This window comes from Pteropus vampyrus, unplaced genomic scaffold (assembly GCF_000151845.1).
Source record: "Pteropus vampyrus isolate Shadow unplaced genomic scaffold, Pvam_2.0 Scaffold1076, whole genome shotgun sequence".
Lineage (NCBI taxonomy): Eukaryota > Metazoa > Chordata > Mammalia > Chiroptera > Pteropodidae > Pteropus > Pteropus vampyrus.
In genome coordinates this window covers 406-18,808 of record NW_011889857.1, presented here as the reverse complement: position 1 = coordinate 18,808, position 18,403 = coordinate 406, and the positions used below count along the sequence as shown (strand labels likewise).

Below are 18,403 nucleotides of genomic sequence, written 5' to 3'. Positions count from 1 at the left end.
TGCTTTTCAGAGAGACCACAAAGGATTACACCATGATAACATCAATTATCTTACAGTTCTGAAAAGATCAGGACAGGATATGTTTTTCTTTGAGGATGAAATGTTTATATTCCATTATATGTTTAAATATCTTCGCCCTTCAGCATCTATTTGTGATTAAAAAAAAAAAAAACTCAACAAAAAAGGTGTAGAAGAAATGTACCTCAACATAATACAGGCCATATATGACAAATCCACAGCTAAAATCATACTCAGTGGTGAAAAACTGAAGCTCTAACCACTTTTATTCTACACATAGTATTGGAAGTCTTAGCCACAGCAATTAGGCAAGTAAAAGAAATAAAAGGCATACACATTGAAAAGGAAGAAATAAAACTGTCACTATACGCAGATGACATACTATATATAGAAAATCCTAAAGACTCCACCAAAAAAACTCTTAGAATAAATGAATTCAATAAAGTCATAGAATACAAAAGTAATATACAAAAATTAGTTGCATTTCTATTCACTAATAATGAGCTATCAGAAAGAGAAATTAAGAAAACAATCCCAATTATAATCGCATCAAAAAAATAAAATACCTAGCAATAAACTTAACCAAGGAGTGAAAGACCTGCACTCTGAAAACTATAAGACACTGATGAAAAAAAGTGAAGCTGACACAAATAAGTGAAAAGATATACCAAGCTCAGGGATTGGAAGAATTACTACTGTTAAAATGTCTGTACTACCCAAAGCAATTTATAGATTCGATGCAATTCCTATCAAAATACCAGTGGCATTTTTCACAGAACTAAAGGAAAGAATACTAAAATTTGTATGGCATCGCAAAAGACCCCAGAGCCAAAGCAATCTTGAGAAAGAAAGACAAGGCTGGAAGTATTGCACTCCCTGATTTCAGACTATACTGCAAAGCTATAGTAATCACAACAGTATGGTACTGGCATGAAAACAGACTCATAGATCAATGGAATAGAATAGAGAACCCAGAAATAAGCCCATGCATATAAGGTCAATTAATCTATAACAAAGGAGGCAATAACATACAATGGGGTATAGACAGTCGCTACAATAAACAGTGTTAGGAAAAATGGACAGATACATTCAAAAGAATGATTGTACTATATGCAAAAATATACTCGAAATGGACTAAAGACTTGAATGTAAGACCTGAAACCATATACGAACCAAAAGAAAACATAGGCAGTAAGCTTTGACATCAAGTCTTAGCAATATTTATTTTGGACCAGTCTCCACAAGCAAGGGCAACAAAAACAAAAATAAACCAATGGAATTACATCAAACCAAAAAGCTTTTGCACAGTGAAGGAAACCATCCACAAAATAAAAAGGCAACCTCCTGAATGGGAGAAGATATTTGCAAATAATACATCCAATAAGGGGTTAATATCCAAAATATATAAAGAACTTATTCAACTTAATATCAAAAAACAAACTACCCAATTAAAAAATGGGCAGAGGAATTGAACGTTTTTCCAAAGAAGATATACAGATTGCCAAGAGGCACATGAAAAGATGCTCAACATCACTACCCATCAGGGAAATGCAAATCAAAACCACAATGAGATGTCACCTCACACCTGTTAGAATGGCTGTTATCAGAAAGAAAAAAAAAAAAAATAAGTGCTGGCAAGAATGTGGAGAAAAGGGAACCCTCACATACTGTTGTTAAGAATGTAAAATGGTGCACCCACTACGAAAAACAGTAAGGAAATTCCTTAAAAAATTAAAAATAGAACTACCATATGATCCAGCGATTCCGCTTCTGGGTATTTATCCATAGATAACTAAAACACTATTTCAAAGAGATATAGGCACCCCTGTGTTCACTGCAACATTATTTACAATAGCCAAGACATGGAAACAACCTAAGTGTCTATCGATAGGTGAATGGATAAAGACGATATGATATATATGTACAAAGAAATATTATTCGGCTATTAAAAAGGATGACATCTTGCCATTTGAGACAACATGATGGACCTAGAGAGTATTCTGCTAAGTGAAATAAGTGAAACAGAGAAAAACAAATGCCATATGATTTCACTTACATGTGGAATCTAAAAAACAAAATAAAAACAGAAACAGACTCATAGAAACAGGAAACAAACTGGTGGTTACCAGAGAGGGGAGGGGTTGGAGAGGGGGTAAGTGAAACAGGTGAAGGGTATTAAGAGGTACAAACGTCCAGTTATAAAATAAATAAGTCATGGGAATGTAGGAAGAAATATAGTCAATAATATGCAATAACTTTGTATGGTGATGGATGGTAACTGGACTTATTGTGGGGATAACTTTTATTACTAGATTTTTTTTAAATAAGCATGGATATACACAAAGATATATCTGCAAGGTTATTCATCACAATGCTCCTTTGTCACCTAAAATGTAGAAACCACCTAAATGTTCAACAATAGGGATTGGTTAAATCAATTATCAAAAGGATAGGACACTGCACACTCATTTAAAATATCTTAGAAAGTATTTACGGGCTTGGAAACATTTTCTTGTAATGCGGTAGGATTACAAGTGACTTTTATTGAGTTGTATTTAGCATTTTCAGTTTCCAATTTTTCTAGAATAAACTTATTTTTTAAATAAAAAATGAGTGTTATTTTTAGCAGCTATTGTCCTTCTGACCTCTTAGCCTAAGCTCCTGTCAAGGAAGTTCTAAAGGGAACAATTCACAAGGCAATTTGGCTAAAACAAAACAAACAAGGGTTCAAAAAGCTGTAACAGCCACTCTCAGTACCTTAGACTTATCGAATCAGTTGAAATGCCACCTTCTCCATCTAGGAAGCTTTTCCAGATGCCTGGATGCAATCAGCCACTCCTTCCTTTGACTTTCCCAGAAAGTCAACACTGATTCAGGGTTTTCCAGATACAGGTTTAAGGCAAGCGATAGTGCAGCCTGAACTAAGAACATGATAGTGGGAATGCAGAGGACAAACTGGAGAGATGTCAGGGAGGCAAAATTACCAGGATTAATTGGATATAGGGAGAAAACCAGATGTTTCCAGGATTTTTACTATGGCCATCTGGATGAAGTGATGGCATTCATAGTGATGTAGTATATAGGAGAACAAGTAGATAAAGTATGGAGGAGGAATATGATAAACTCTATTTGCTCATGTTAAGATTGAGGTGTCTGTGAGTAAACCTCACTGAGATGTGTAGAAGATAGGTGACTACTGTGACTCTGGAGACTGTTAGAAATGTCCCAGCTGGTGCTATAGATGGTCGTCGTGAGTTTAAAGGTTGAAGTTGACATAATGAGAGTGACTGAAATTGTCCAAAGACAGTGAAGAGACTGAAGGACAGGGAGAAGGTAAAGGAGCTTTGAGGAAGGGTTTTTGAGAGACTTAGGCGTGAAGTACTAGCTACAATATAGTAGTAGAGAATATACAGTCTGAAGTCTGTTCACCAGACAGATCCGAGGGTCGAAGCAGAACTCCTGAGGCAAGGATGTTCTTGCCCCCTACCCTCACATCCTTATAGGCATAAATCTACACACACACACACCCCAGCACACAATGATAAGTGTGAAGTTTGAATGCAAACTGTTAAATAATTCAGGGCTGGAGCCCCAATTATTGATTATGAGCCACCTGGTCCCCAAGCTATCACACAGGCTCCTAACAGTTGTCCATTACAGCCACTACTCACTGACCCAAAAAAAACCCTAATAACGGATCCCCACCTTCCGGGCCCCAAACCACTAATTTCTATGTGACCTCAACCCGTAACCCTGAGAGACGCAAAATCACTCACACAGACATGCCAGTCACTAGCCCCCCAAATCCTCAATAAATCGCTGACTCAGAGTCCACTACCAGCAGCACCACTAAATCTCGAGCTCCACAGGGCGGCAATCGCTATCTTGAGCAGGTCCCCTTAATTACTAACGACAGGACCGGAAATTACGGACCGCTACAAACGCTTAATAGCTGTTCATACATGGCACCCTTGCTCCCAATACCGCAGCCAGTGACTGAAACCTCCTTTTCTGAAACCGGACTCCTCAACTTCCCGCCTCGTCTCCAGGTCCCTCAGCTGAGCGTTACAACCCGCCCCCACCACCTCTAGGGCTGCCGAACTTCCCAAGTTACAGCGGAAGTTGGCGCAGCCCCTGACTCGCCTGTATCGCGATATTTTCCGGGTTGTTAGTCGGCCCGGACCGAGGGTTAATATGGCCGCGCCCATTGAGCGGAATGGGTGGCGCCATATTTCGAACACGTGTTAGCGCCGTACATCAAAAATTCTACAGAACAAAGTTGAGTACTGGAATACAGGAGCTATAGAAAAAGTGTAGGGGAACAATGCGGGAGCAACGACATAAACTGGAAAATAATTCCAGGTATCTGAGGATGGAGTCAGGGAACCAATTCAGCTAAGATGTGTAGAAAATGGATACACAGTGGAAGTGGGGGGGGGGGGGGGGGTCGGAAAGCCGGGGAAGCCCCTTCTGTAATCAAGCAGGCGAGGAGAAAGTCTCAGAGAGCTTAGTCATTTTACCTATCTATCACATTGCCTCACTTTCCCAATCTGAAGTATGCTAATATTAATAGTAATTGTTTATTGAGCACTTACTTTATGTTTATTGAGGTAGGTTATTTATGTTTTGAGATGAAGAAGTCAGGTTGGAGTAGTATTCTCCCTAGGAGATAGCCCTGGAAGAGGGCTAAGTCAGAATGCCTTTAATTTGGTGAACTCTAGCTAATGATCCTGGAAAAAAATTAGAATATCCTCTCCGAGGAATGCTTTCCCTAACTGGGATGGGAAGACTGTGGCCCTGCTAAAGACAGATAGCAGCAGAGGGGAATTGTTTGGGGATAAACTCCGAGGGATAATTCAGACCCCTAGATTCTCCTCTCAACAGGGTCTTGAACTTGCTCTGTGGCCTTAAGCCAGCCACTTTCCTTCAGTTCTCTCATTTGTAAAATAGAGGAAGGTTATGAAATACTCATTTGGGTATTTCAGTGTTTGCTGACATAAAAAAGTTCAGCATCAATGTCAGTGAAAAGCACGTTAGAATCCATACAGTATTTTTTTCATAATATATACCATCTAGAGCTATAATTGTTAAATTAATTAAACAAGGAGGCCATTACACTGAGGTGGTTCCAATGCCTTAGCAATTTGTAAGCAAACCAAAATCTAAGCCTGTAAATGCCTCAAGGTTAAGGAATAAAAACCTAAGGACAACCAATCACAAAGTCAGTGAGGCTTTCCCAAATAAGGCAACTGTTTAAACTACAGCTGATCAAATAATTTCCTTGCTTTGTTTCTGGGTATTCTCTATAAAAGTCTTGTCCCTAGCTCTGTCAGTGGAGGACTTCTAACTACTTCCCATTCGGTGCTGCCCAATTCAATTTTTGCTCACATAAACTCAATACTTTTAATATGCCTCAGTTTATCTTTTAACATTACTAGAGTATCTAGCCCTAACTAATGCCTAAAGACACTGAGAATTCATTCTCAGGGTTCATCAACTCTTTAAAACCAAATACAGTGGACTTCATGCTTCTGGACTATCCTCCCCAACAATATGCCAGGAAAATTACTATTCATGTTTCAAAGCTGGACTACAGCATCCTCTTCTCTCTACTTGTTTTTCCAGAATTTCCTGGCATCTATTCTTTTTTATGGGCACCTCTGCATATGCCTTCTTCCCTTACAGCCATTGTTGCTTGGACTGGAATTTCCAGTATTTCTGTCATTCTCCCCTTTGGTCTGACAGATACTCAGGACAAGACTGTCAGAATCAGCTTAGTTTCCCTGCCTTTTTGTTATATATATATTTATGTCTACTGACTCTTCCTCCATAATGTAAAGCTCATTCATTCCTCCAGTCATATACATTTATCATTGCCATGCTTGGTAATGCAAGAGAAAAGCTCAGAGTCTGATAGTGATAATGCAGTGTAATCAGTGATCTGACCGGGTATGATTGGTGCTGAGTGGGCATAGTAAGAGGAAGCTAACCCTGTCAGGGACTGGGTGCTAGTGGTGGGGTTGTGGCAAGGGCCTCTGAGGAAGGAAGGCTTAGGACATGATTTTAAAACTGAGTCTTGGAAGAGGAGCAGAAGTTTATCATGAAAACAAGGTAAAGAAGGGAAGTCTCTAAAGAATAGTAGGTATAAACCACTTCTCACATACCTTAACACAGACTGATCCCACCTCCATATCTTTGTTCCTTCTGCTGGGAATGCCTATACTACTGTTTTTGGGAAAACTTCCTTGCCAAAGATTAAGGGAGTCTCCTTTGCCTCGTGAAGCCCTAAATTAATAGTTCTTTTACACGTATAATGTAATTCAGGGTCTATAATCTACAGCCCTTGGGAAAATTTGGCCTGCTATCTGTTTTGATAAACTTTTATTGGCACACAGCCATGCTCATTCATTTACATATTGTCTGGTTGCTCTCAGTGCTATAATGACAGATTGAATAGTTGTGACGAAAACCATAAGGCCTGCAAAGTCTACAATATTTACTATCTATCACTCTACATTAAAAGTTTGCTAACTCCTGACTGAAGGAGAAACAATTATTATCATCATTTTTTTTTTTTTTTTTTACAGAAGACGTATCTGAGGAACACAAAGGTCATACAGCTTGTTAGTGGTGCAGCCAAGATGTAAATTCCCAAAGTCTGTCTCAGAGCTTATGCTCCTAAGCACTACACTACACTACACTTTAATGAATGTCTTTTGAATGCCAATTAATTTCTTTTGGTAAAGAGGCAAAAATATAATTTTCATTCAACCCAGGAAACTTTTGATAGTAAAAGAGTTGATATTAATAACTATAAGTGAACAACAGGCATAAAACATGTCCTGGGCGATCTGAGATGTATGGTCACCCTAGAGATAAGAACAGAGATACACAAAATAGAGTAAAATAGATAGCATTTAAAAAGATGCTTTTGTAAGCCAGATAAGCATACTCTCTTGCTTTAGAGTCACACAATATACATTAAGATAAAAATACTTTCTGGTGAATACTTTAAACAACGAAAATAATTCTTACTGACCAAATACTCCAGCTTAATCATTTTAGGGGTGATGTTCTGTTCAATATTCCATTCTACTCTCAGCTGGCTTATAAAGTGAGAGGAGGCATGAACCAGGCAATCCATAGAAATGCCATTATGCACATGAGAAAAAAAGTATGTGTAGAATCTTAGGTGCTACAGATGTGCGATATGCCACATACTTCAATGTAAATTTATAATCTAAATATTGCTTTCTGTCAATCAAATACAATCAAGATATGTCTAAAAGTTGCCCCTTTTATCTCTATTAATACTCTTTATCAAGAAATCTGTTTTATCTGTTATTAATATAGCCATTCCAGCCCTTGTATGCTTACTATTTGTATGGTATATAATTTTCAATCCATTTACTTTTAACTTATCCATGTATTATTAAAGTCTGGGTCTTATACAGAGCATTTACTTGGGTCTTGCTTTTTTATTAAATCTCATTAAATCTTAGAGTGTTTAGTCCATTAAGTTTTAATGTAATTATTGCTATGGTTGGATTTAGGTCCACCATCTTACTTGTATTCTTCATCTCCTTTGATTTTGTTCCTCAGTATCTCTCTGCTTCTATTAAGAATTTAAAAATACTTTTTAGAGGTTCATTTAAATGGATCTGTTGTGTTTTGGGCCATATCTCTTTGCTTTACTCATTAGTGGTTTCCCTAGGGATTTCTCTATACACCTTTGACTTTCAGTCTACTTGAAATTGATTTGTACCATATCACATAAAACTTAGAAACCTTTCTACCATATAGGTCCACTCCCTTTCTTTATGCTAGAGTGGTTATGTGTATTGCACCATAAGACAATGTTATAAGTTTTGTTTTAAACAATCCTAAGTATTTTAAAGAAATTAAGAGGTTAAAAAAGTCTTTTATATTTACCTGTGTATTTACCATTGCTGATGTTTTTTGATGCTTCCTGAAAAACTGAGTTTCCATCTGATATCATTTTCCTTCAACCTCAAGAATTTTATGGTCTTCTGGGAATAAATTATCTTAATTATTTTATATGATATCATTATTTCACCTTCGTTCTTGAAGGATATTTTTGTGGGATATAGAATTCGAGGATGAAAGTTTTTGTTTTCTTCCAAAGCAATATAAGGATACTCATCAACTGTCTTCTGGCCTCCACAGTTTTTGATGATAAGTTGCCAATCATTTGAATTTTTAAAATCACATTAATGTGGCATTTTTCCCCTTGACTTTCAAGATTTTATTTTTGCCTTTAGGTTCTAGCAGCCTGTCTAGGATGCAATTCATCATGGTTTTCTATACATTTATCCTGCTTGGAGTTTGCTGAGATTCTCAAATCAGTACATTTATATCATTTACCAAATTTAGGGGAAGTTTTGGCCAATATATATTCAAATATTTTGTGTGTCCAAATCTTTCCTCATTTTGGGACTTCAGCTACACCTAAGCAAGACATTTTGTTGTTGTCTCACAGGTCACTAAGGTTCTGTTAATGTCTTCTTGATCATTTTTTTTCTCAATTGTTTAGATAATTTCTACTGATCTATTTCAAATTCAATAACTCCGAGTCATTTGCATTCTGCTAGTAAACTTACCTAGTGAATTTAAAATTTCAGACATTGTCTCTTTCAGTTCTAGAAATTTTCTTCTCATTTTTCTTTGTAGTTTCCATTTCTTTACTGAGTCAAAAAGACACTTTACATTCATTATAAACTTTATTTTATTAAGGATACTTATAATAATTACATCAATATCTGCATCTGCTCATTCTGATTTCTGTTTTCTTGAAATGGGGTCATATTTTCCTAATTTTTTGAATGTCAAGTAAATTTTTCTTGTATCCTGGAAATCATGAATGATAAGTTGTGGAGATTCTTGATTCTGTTATATTTCTCTGAAGAGTGTTAATGTTTTTGTTTTATCAAGTGGTTAGCATGGTTGAACTCAAACTTCAAACTCTGTCTCTGGAGCAACAGCAAAAATGAAAGCTTTTATTTTGGTCTTTAGTTGAAGGGTTAGGAGTCTGTGCCATACATGCATGAGAGCCAGAGATTTGGGCAGAGTTTATTCATGTAGTTTGGGTTGCCTTCTCTTTGAGTCTCAATTTTCTGGGATTCTCCCCTCACTTTCCAGTGGCTGTAGTTGCCCTGAACTCAGTCCTTTGGTTTTTCATCTCAAGAAGACTGCATGTTTTCTATCAAATTATTCCCCTTTGCCACGCCAACTTCAGAATGTCGTCAGACTTAAAGCCATGAAAATGTGATCTAAACTCCTACCTATCAACTTTTTTTCCAAGTTTCAACTCCTTTCCATAATCTGCTTTTGTTCACTCTCTAGTTTCTTTAGGTCATTGTGTGTGTGTGTGTGTGTTTGTGTGTGTGTGTGTGTGTGTGTGTGTGTGTGTGTGTGTGTGTGTGTGTTGTCCAGAGTTTATAATTTTATCTGTGGGAAGGTCAGGCTCAGTAGGAATTTAACAAAATAAAATTAATTCATGAATATATAAAAATTATTTAGAAAAACATAAAACTTACTCTTAAACTCACAATCATGAAGGAACCATGGTCCACATAATGATGGTAGTATTTTACATTTTCCAACATATGTATTTGCATGTATAAACATTATATATATACACCTGAAGCTAATGTTGAATGTCATCTGTAACTGAAAAATAAAAAAATTTTAACTGATACATATTTTTAAAAAATTAAGATCTTAAAGTACATATTTTGTAAACCAATGTTTTTTATTTAATTATTATTTCAGGTTTTATAGATTGGTTTGCTCCATGCCCTTTTTCTAATGTCTGTGTCCTTTTACTTTTCCTTCTTTTACCATAAAGGTTAAATAGCTAAATATTCTACATTTCTGAGACTCTCTTAAAACTAGTGATAGTCATGGTACTCATTTTTGGTCAATAACGTGTGAGAAAAAGGGCCTGCTATAAGGAGACTTAGCAGACAAATGTTGCTTTCTTCATTATTAGATCACTCCATCAATGCCTAGAGGTGCATCAGTCTAATATATTCCTAAGAATAATATAGGATCAGCATCTCCTTAAATATAATTTGAAAGTATGACTTTTAACGTCATATTATTCAATCTTATGAGGGTATCATATTTTATTTAATCAATTAAGAATTTATGTTATATCTAACTTCTTTGTGTTCTGTGATAAATATTATAGTGCACTGTGATTATGTGTTATAGAATAGATTCCTGGAAGTAGGGTTGCCAGACATTTTAAAGCTTTGATGTATACTATCAGACTTACATTTCAGTAATTGTGCAACCTTGACTACCAAAAGCAGTGCATAAAAGATCTTGTTTTCTACCTTTTTATTATTTTTAAATTTTATTATTTTGAAATTTTATTATTTAAATTTTGATTTAATAAAACTTTTTCCTATTTTTCCCTCTTTATGTTGGAGGATCTCAATATCTTTCTCTCTCTTCCTACACACTCAGATTCTAAAAGATGTATGCCGGGCATGCTCTTTGATCACATATATTATATGACTTGCTCCCTCACTCCTGAAGTTTTTGTGTTACCATCTAAGTGAACTTGAGCTTGCTTCACCACCACCACCACTGTACTTAAAACTGCATTCCTCTACACTTCCATTCCCCTTCCCTGCTTTGTTTTTTGCCATACCACGTGCCACCATCTGTCATACTCTACATTTTAATTATTTATTTGCTTATTGCTTATCTTCCACTCTAGAATTAAGCTCTACGAGGACAAAGTTTTTTCTTCTTGTTTTTTTTTGACTGCTATATTCCTAGGATTTCGAGTAGTACCCAGCATGTATTAAGTGATCAATATTGAATAATTTACTTTTACTTAAAAACTGTAATAATTTACTCTATAGATATGTGCTTCTTCATCCTCTTTAAAGAAACATCTTGGAAACATTTAAAATGGATTTAAACAATAATTTAGATCAGTGTTTCCGCATGTTCCCCAGACAAGCAGCATCAGCATCCTCTGGGAGCTAATTAAAAATGCAAATTTTTAGGCCTCAACACAGACCTACTAAACCAGAAACTCTGTGGGTAGGGCTCATTTCTAAAGTCCACATTTTAACAAGCCCTCTAGGCAATTTTGATGCATGCTAAAGTTAGTGAATCATTGATTTAGACATACCTCAATGTCAATTTCCTTTAATTATTCCCTTGCAATCATTTTAAAACATTGCCTTATTTATTGATGCTACCATTTAATTCAGTTTTTTTACTGCCCATGCTTTCAGCATTCATTTCTACTGTTCAGGCATACCTATATTCCTGTTTGGGGTGTGGCACTATTATGAGTTCTCCAAGAAGTATGGTAAATTTAATCTAGCCATAACCTGCAACTGTTTTATTCTTTTAAAAAGTGAAGATTTTCTACAGCTCTGCACAGTGATGATTCATCCTGTGCATAGTGCCAGACTTCCACTTGGTAATAAATTACTGATGGAAATGGCTTTCACCTTGCATTTTTCCCCCAAGAATAAATAAGTTAATTGGTAATGGCTAATATCCATGGGTTGATCTTTCAACATATGTGCGTGCATGTGCGCGCGCGCGCGCGCGCGCGCGCACACACACACACACACACACACACACATTCCATTCTCAATATTTATACCTTTTAATTCTCAGAAAAGAGGAGGTCAGGAAGGCAGGCACTTGAATGGGAAATATTTGCAAAGATGGCATTTAATCACATATTTGTTGATAGCCCATTATGCCAGACTAGTATCCAGGTAAAATATTTAGTATTGACCGTGATGAGATAAGTCTTGCTTACTGACTCATATGTTTATTCTGAGGAACAAATAAGATAATGCAGTGAATGTACTGTGAAAAATGTAAAAGGTGACATACATGCCAAATATTACCTTATATTACAAAACCATTTTTGTCCTAATATCACTGTTTTTAGTGTAACAAGTAAATTTTAAAACAGTTCAGCTGTACTTTTTGTCTATGACTCATGAGAAAAATAATAAAACCTGGGTATGCAGTGGAAAACTTTCCTCTGCAAACCCATATTGACTCATAGTATCTTCTGGAATGCATGCTTAAGAATAATTCTGAGGCCAAGTCTAGATTCACTCAGAGTGCAGTGATTCAGTAACAATGTCTGCTCTTGGGCAAGAACAGAGAATTGTGCCATTTATTGCAATACATTTGAAATCCCAGATTGAGGTGTGTGTGTTTAAGTGCTTTGAATATGAGGAAAAAAGTGGAATGATTGTTCAGAAAATCTCTCTCATTCACCAGCAACAATTCATCTTCAGTCTTTTTTAAAAAATGGCAAATAGAAGAAATATAGTGCCAAGTTATAGTTGTAATTTATTACTTTAATAAAAGAACATGTTTAATAGGAAAAGTATCCATGTATTCAATATCAAGTTTAATACCATATCCTCAGAGTCTTCATCATTCATGAATAGGCACAGAAACGTTTATTCTGTCAAACAACATCATGGAGTGGGCTCAGTGGAAATTTTAATTAGTGTTTATTTATGCATATTAAAAGGATTTTAATTGTGAAAGATATATACTTGATTTAAAAAGTTCAAACAGTATATAATAAAGAGATCTTGTTCCCATCCTAGACCCCATTCCTGTACTCCTGTGCCCAATAGCAACCACTATTAAAGTTCTTCTGTATTTTTTCAAACCAAGGCTATTCACATACAAATATATGTATACATACATACAAACACACACACTTTTGTACACAAATGGGAATATACTATATGCACAGTTCAGCAAAATGCTTTTTTCACTTAATAATGTATCTTGAGCATCATTTTCTACTAGCACTTGTGTATCTTCAGCTGTTTTCATTTTCTCTTAATTTTGTGTTAATATTTTTAACATAAAGAACCTTTTAATAAAGTTTTCTGCTGACACAGAAGGAAACAAAGATATTAAGAAAGAACAAGGTGAATCAAAGATGAGGCTCATACCAATGGCCACACATTTATACATGGCAATAAACAGGCAAATTCAATTCTTATATGTGGTGCTTAAGTACACAACACTCAGGAATTGTCAGCATATGTAATTTGTTTCTCTAGTATTCTGATTATTCAAGTTATTAACAATTTTAAAAATTTTATATTTCAGTCTGAACACATAGAATCATTTACAATAATTATTTTTAAAGCAATGTTTTTAAATAAAAGGTTTAGTATCAAATTTAAACTATCTACTGCTTCTATGTGAAGATTTATTTTCAAATTCTCTTATATATAATGAGGTGTGTCTTCTTGTTAAAGGCTTTCTAACATCCTTTAAATTCAGAACACTTTTAAGGTTAAATAAAACCTTCAGTTCAGTTAACATTTCCCACATTTATTTCACTCATGAGATTTATCTCCTGAATGAGTTTTCACATGTTTAGTAAGGGATGCATTCTGTTTGAAGGCTTTCCCACATTCATTACATTCATAGGGTTTCTCTCCAGTGTGGGATCTCTGGTGTATGACAAGTTGTGACTTTGCATTGAAGGCTTTTCCACACTCATTACATTCATAAGGTTTCTCTCCAGTATGAGTTCTCTGATGTACAATGAGGTGTGACTTTTGGCTAAAGGCTTTCCCACATTCATTACATTCATAAGGTTTCTCCCCGGTATGAACTCTCTGATGTTGAGTAAGGCCTTCGATTTGTTTGAAGGCCTTCCCACACTGATTACATTCAAAGGGACTTTCACCTGTATGGGTTTTCATGTGGTAAGTAAGAGATGAGCTATGTCCAAAAGCTTTTCCACATTCATTACATTTATAGGGTTTCTCCTTAGTATGAGTTCTTTGATGTATAATGAGGTGTGATTTCTTGCTGAAAGCTTTCTCACATTCGTTGCACTCAAAGGGTTTCTCACCTGTATGAATTCTCATGTGTTTAGTAAGGGATGAGCTATACTTAAAGGCTCTTCCACATTCATTACATTCATATGGTATTTCACCTGTATGTGTTCTCACGTGTTCTGTAAGAGACGAATTATACCTAAAAGATTTACCACATTCCTTACATTCATAAGGTTTCTCTCCTGTATGAGATCTTACATGTTGAATAAGATTTGAGCTGTGTCTGAAGGTTTTCCCACATTCAGCACATTCATAGGGCTTTTCTCCAGTATGAACTCTTAGATGGTCAGTAAGGGCATGTTTATGACCATGGGCTTTGCCACACTGAATACATTCATATGGTTTTTCTCCAGTGTGAGTTCTCTGGTGTACAACGAGGTGTGACTTTTGACTAAAGGCTATCCCACATTCATTACATTCATATGGTTTCTCACCAGTATGAATTCTCTGATGGTCGATGAGTCCTTGTTTATGGCTAAGAACCTTTCCACATTGATTACATTCATATGGTTTCACTTTAGCTTGATTTGTGCCACACTTAGTAGATGAGCTATGGCAGAATGATTTCTCATGTTTTCCTCCAGTTTTAATTTTGTCCCATTTAGTATGGGATGGCTCATGACAAACTAGTTTCTCATGTTTCTTGCCAGTTTGAGATTTGTCACGCTTATTAGATGAGCTAAGGTTGGATAATTTCTGTTTCTTTCCAGTTTGAATTTGGTTTTGAGTCTCTGTATCAGATAAGCTATGGCTGAATGATTTCCTGTGTTCTTCTTCAGCTACATCAGGTTTCTTTTTTGCATAGTTTCTTATATGACCAGGTAAGTCTAAATTCTGTTTTAAACTCTTTCTCTGTGAATTAAATTTGAGACGCTTTTTTGGGGAAGAAACTTGTGTTGTACTCAGATTTGCACCCCCCAATGAACCACATTCATGGCCTTTCTTCTTAGTCAGAGTTCTTTTCTTGACTGCAACTTCCCTAAGGAGTTGGTTTTGAGATTCCTGATGATTCTCTAGCTGGTCATCATCTTGTGGGACTTCTTCTAAAATATAATTCAATGAGACATTCTTGTGAATCTTTGCACTCTCGTATTTTAGAATATAAGTTATAAAGAAATGCTCTGTTGTGGGGCTGAATCTTTATTCAAGTCTAATATCCCAAAGTGAATGAAATATCAGGCACAAATGTCCCTAACTCTTAGACTTGAGGGGTAAAGTGCTGTAGTAAAAACAGGAAAAGAAAACTGACATTAGTGATTAGAAAAAGCTTTGACTGTTTATAAATATGACCTTGCAAACTGAGATAGAAGATGAAATATATACAAGGAGCAGTAAATAGGGAATAGATGAAGTTAAAAGAGCTTGTAATTATAGTTGACACATTTGAGGTCTCTTAACTCAACCTGCCCAGCTTTAATAACTGCCAATCCATCCATAGTATTTCGCTCCTAGAGCCTGTACTATACTAATCCAACTCTCCATGGCACAGTTGTTGACATATCTGGTTCAAGCCAAGATGTCCAATAAGAATCTTCTTCCTAAAACTTTAGACTATAATTAATCTCCATTGGATTCTCAACTTTAAAAATCATATAAGACAAGTAGTATAGAGCCATATATCCCTTGTGCAAACAGAAAATGCATCAGTACAAAGAATGAAGCATACATCTTCAGAAAAGCAGAGATGTAAGATCATATATCCTCAAAGAGACCATTTGCATAATCCCAAGACCTAATGGCTTTCTAAACCTGATTTCAATCCCTAGTAAGGCCTAGCTAAAGTATCTGTCTTCAGTAACAAGAGATATACCCAGGATCTTATAATAAATTCCTCTACTTACCTAAGCTAGCCCAAGTAAATTTTTGTTATTGTACCCCAAAGATCATAAATAAAGAAAATAAGATAAGTCCACCAAGGAGTACTAAACACCTTACAGGTGACAGAGGGACTAAGCAGAAAAGGGAGTTCCACTGCTACCATCCATGATCAATATAATAATGACATTCCTGTACTAAAAAGAATCCTACAGTTTCTCAGAATTCCTTGATGGTTTTACCATATGATAATATCCATAGTAATGAGATTGGCAAGCAAATTTTACACCATTTGGATTTACAATGTACACACACACTTGTCAATAGTTTGCTATGGGGCATATCTTTGTTCAAGTAACTCTACTGATTGCTAATTATAAATTTTAAGCTTATACCCAGCTCTAAGTGATTGATCATATTCTTTCCTCCACACATTATACCATTATATATTTTGAGATATCTTTGCAACCCCTACTTCCCTTTTCTGAGACCACCACCCACACGAACAGATTCAGGCAGCCATGTTTGTACTAAACAATCCAACTTCAGGTTGAAAACAATTGATTTGACAGTGGTAAACACGAGGTTTCAGCTAATCCAAGAATATCAAGAATATTCCTCTCCTAAGAACTTAGAATGGAAATTCAAAGACTGCTTTTAACTAGATATGGACACTTCACATGTAATTAAAAACTTGAGTTGGGACTACCATTTTAGGGTGGCCCTTTTCATCTATGTACATGGATCAGCTGAAAAAGCTTCAAAAGACTCAAAGATGGAAGCAGATATAAGAGTCTATATGACTTCAGAAAGAAAGAGCTAAAAAGCGAATAGCCATCTTGGTGGTAAAGGAACATTACCTGGATAAAGTGGAAACTGGGCTCAAACAGAAGAGAGTTATGGTATTGGAATACACACCTAGGAAATACTATTACTTTCATGGGAACTTTGAAAATATCCGTTCCCATGGAGATCAATTTTTATAAGTATAGATATCATGGTGATATAGATATGGTAAGGAAAAGTGAAGTTGCTAGCTGCCTTTTCATTTAGCAAATTTTAAGTGATGCAAGCATTCTGAGAAACATTATACACGAACTTTTATGCAGCAGTATCTTCCAATGCCCAAGGATGCTGGGGAGAATAGAGGCAAATTTCCTTCAGAGAAAAAAGGGATCAAAACTCAAACCTTTCCCCTTGTGGTGTAACATTATAATGACCCCTTATAATGATGGTTGTAGCTGGTCCCAACTGACACTACAACAGAAATGTACCATGAGGGAGGGGAGGAGAATCTGAACTAGTGAACTGGTGTAATAGGGTACTATTAAGGGGAAAGTTGGGTGTGGCAGGGCATGTGATTAGATCTATAAGCTTGTCCTGAACGTGAGACAGTAACTAAAACATGAATTTTAAGCTAAAATGACTATAACTTCAGAAACTGAAGTATGGAGCTCACTGGACCCAGCAACTCACCAAAGGGAATAGAACAGTCCTTCCTTGAAGAACCTCCAAGTACTGCGTAAGAACCTGAATCGAGACAAGAGTCACTGTAGCAATGACAAAGATGTATTAAATAACTCAAGATTATTTTTCAGTTGTAACAGAAAGTATCGGCAAGAAAAGTAAAGCCAGCCATAACTAGAGCTACTAATGAGTGGATCAAAAACTCCATGAAGTATCTTCATTTGTCATTTGAAAGACTGGTCCTTCCAGTCTCAGGAAATTCATGGAGTCTTGAAAAATTCAGGGTCAGACGAAACTTAAAAAGATATTGTGGACATTGTGCTAATTTGGGGACTGTAGTGACATAAATAATAACTGGATATTTTAATGCTTGGTGGCAACGCCTAAGATGAATTATTTTAAAAAGGGATTCAACAAATCTACCTAAGAATTGGAACAATTTAGATATGCAGTAATAGAAATCCGATTTGGGTGACGTCGGTGATTAAGGAGAAAAACAGAAAACAGGAACCGAAGAGGGAATACTTAAGAGAGCAGAGAGCAAAGATTCACAGGAACTCCACGGTAGACGGGCCTAAAATCAGAGTAGAACCTGATCGAACTAGGGAAGGTAAAAGGACGCTCTAATTTAGAAAGAAAGATAAAGCTTTCGATTTCTGACACTCTGAGAATGAGCTGTCCTGTAAGCAAGTCAAATATGAGTGCAATACAAAAGAACTGGAGATTTATTTGGACAAGATAAATTTGTCTTGGAAGTCATCAGTGTAGAAAAAAAGCTCGCATGTGCACGATGGATGATTCCTTTGGGAGAAATATGAGAGAAAAAAGAACAGATAGTAGAAGACAAAACTCTAGGGACACTTAAGTGAGAAGGAAGAGAACCTAGAGAAAAATGGTAAAGAAGCCCTTAGATGATAAAATCAGATTCAGGTGATCTAGTTCGACCTACGGCAAGAATTTCAGGCGGACTAAAACTATTAGGCAAGCACTGAAAGGTAAGCAGTGGTCACTTGAAAGCCAGAAATTTTTAGAGAGACTTGAATTTTGTGGCATTTGGCACAGGTTAAGGAAAAAAATGAAAACGTCGATGTATTGTAGACCACAAGTTTAGAGCATTTCACAGTGAAAGGAGAAAAATGTAAAGTAATTAGGGTCAGGAGCATCATGCCGGAGATTTGTGACAGATCGAAGTATGTCTGAATAGATAA

The 18,403-nt window shown here is 36.1% G+C and overlaps 1 protein-coding gene across 1 annotated transcript; it reads right to left on the bottom strand.

The window, feature by feature from the left end:
- Window positions 1-6,882: 6,882 nt before the first annotated feature.
- Window positions 6,883-17,258, bottom strand: LOC105310092 (zinc finger protein 37 homolog; the record flags this gene model as incomplete). Its single annotated transcript, XM_011386308.2, has 3 exons — window positions 6,883-6,887; window positions 13,928-14,956; window positions 17,205-17,258. Coding segments are annotated over 3 exons (1,088 nt in total), but the record flags the coding sequence as incomplete, so codon positions are not given.
- Window positions 17,259-18,403: the final 1,145 nt, after the last annotated feature.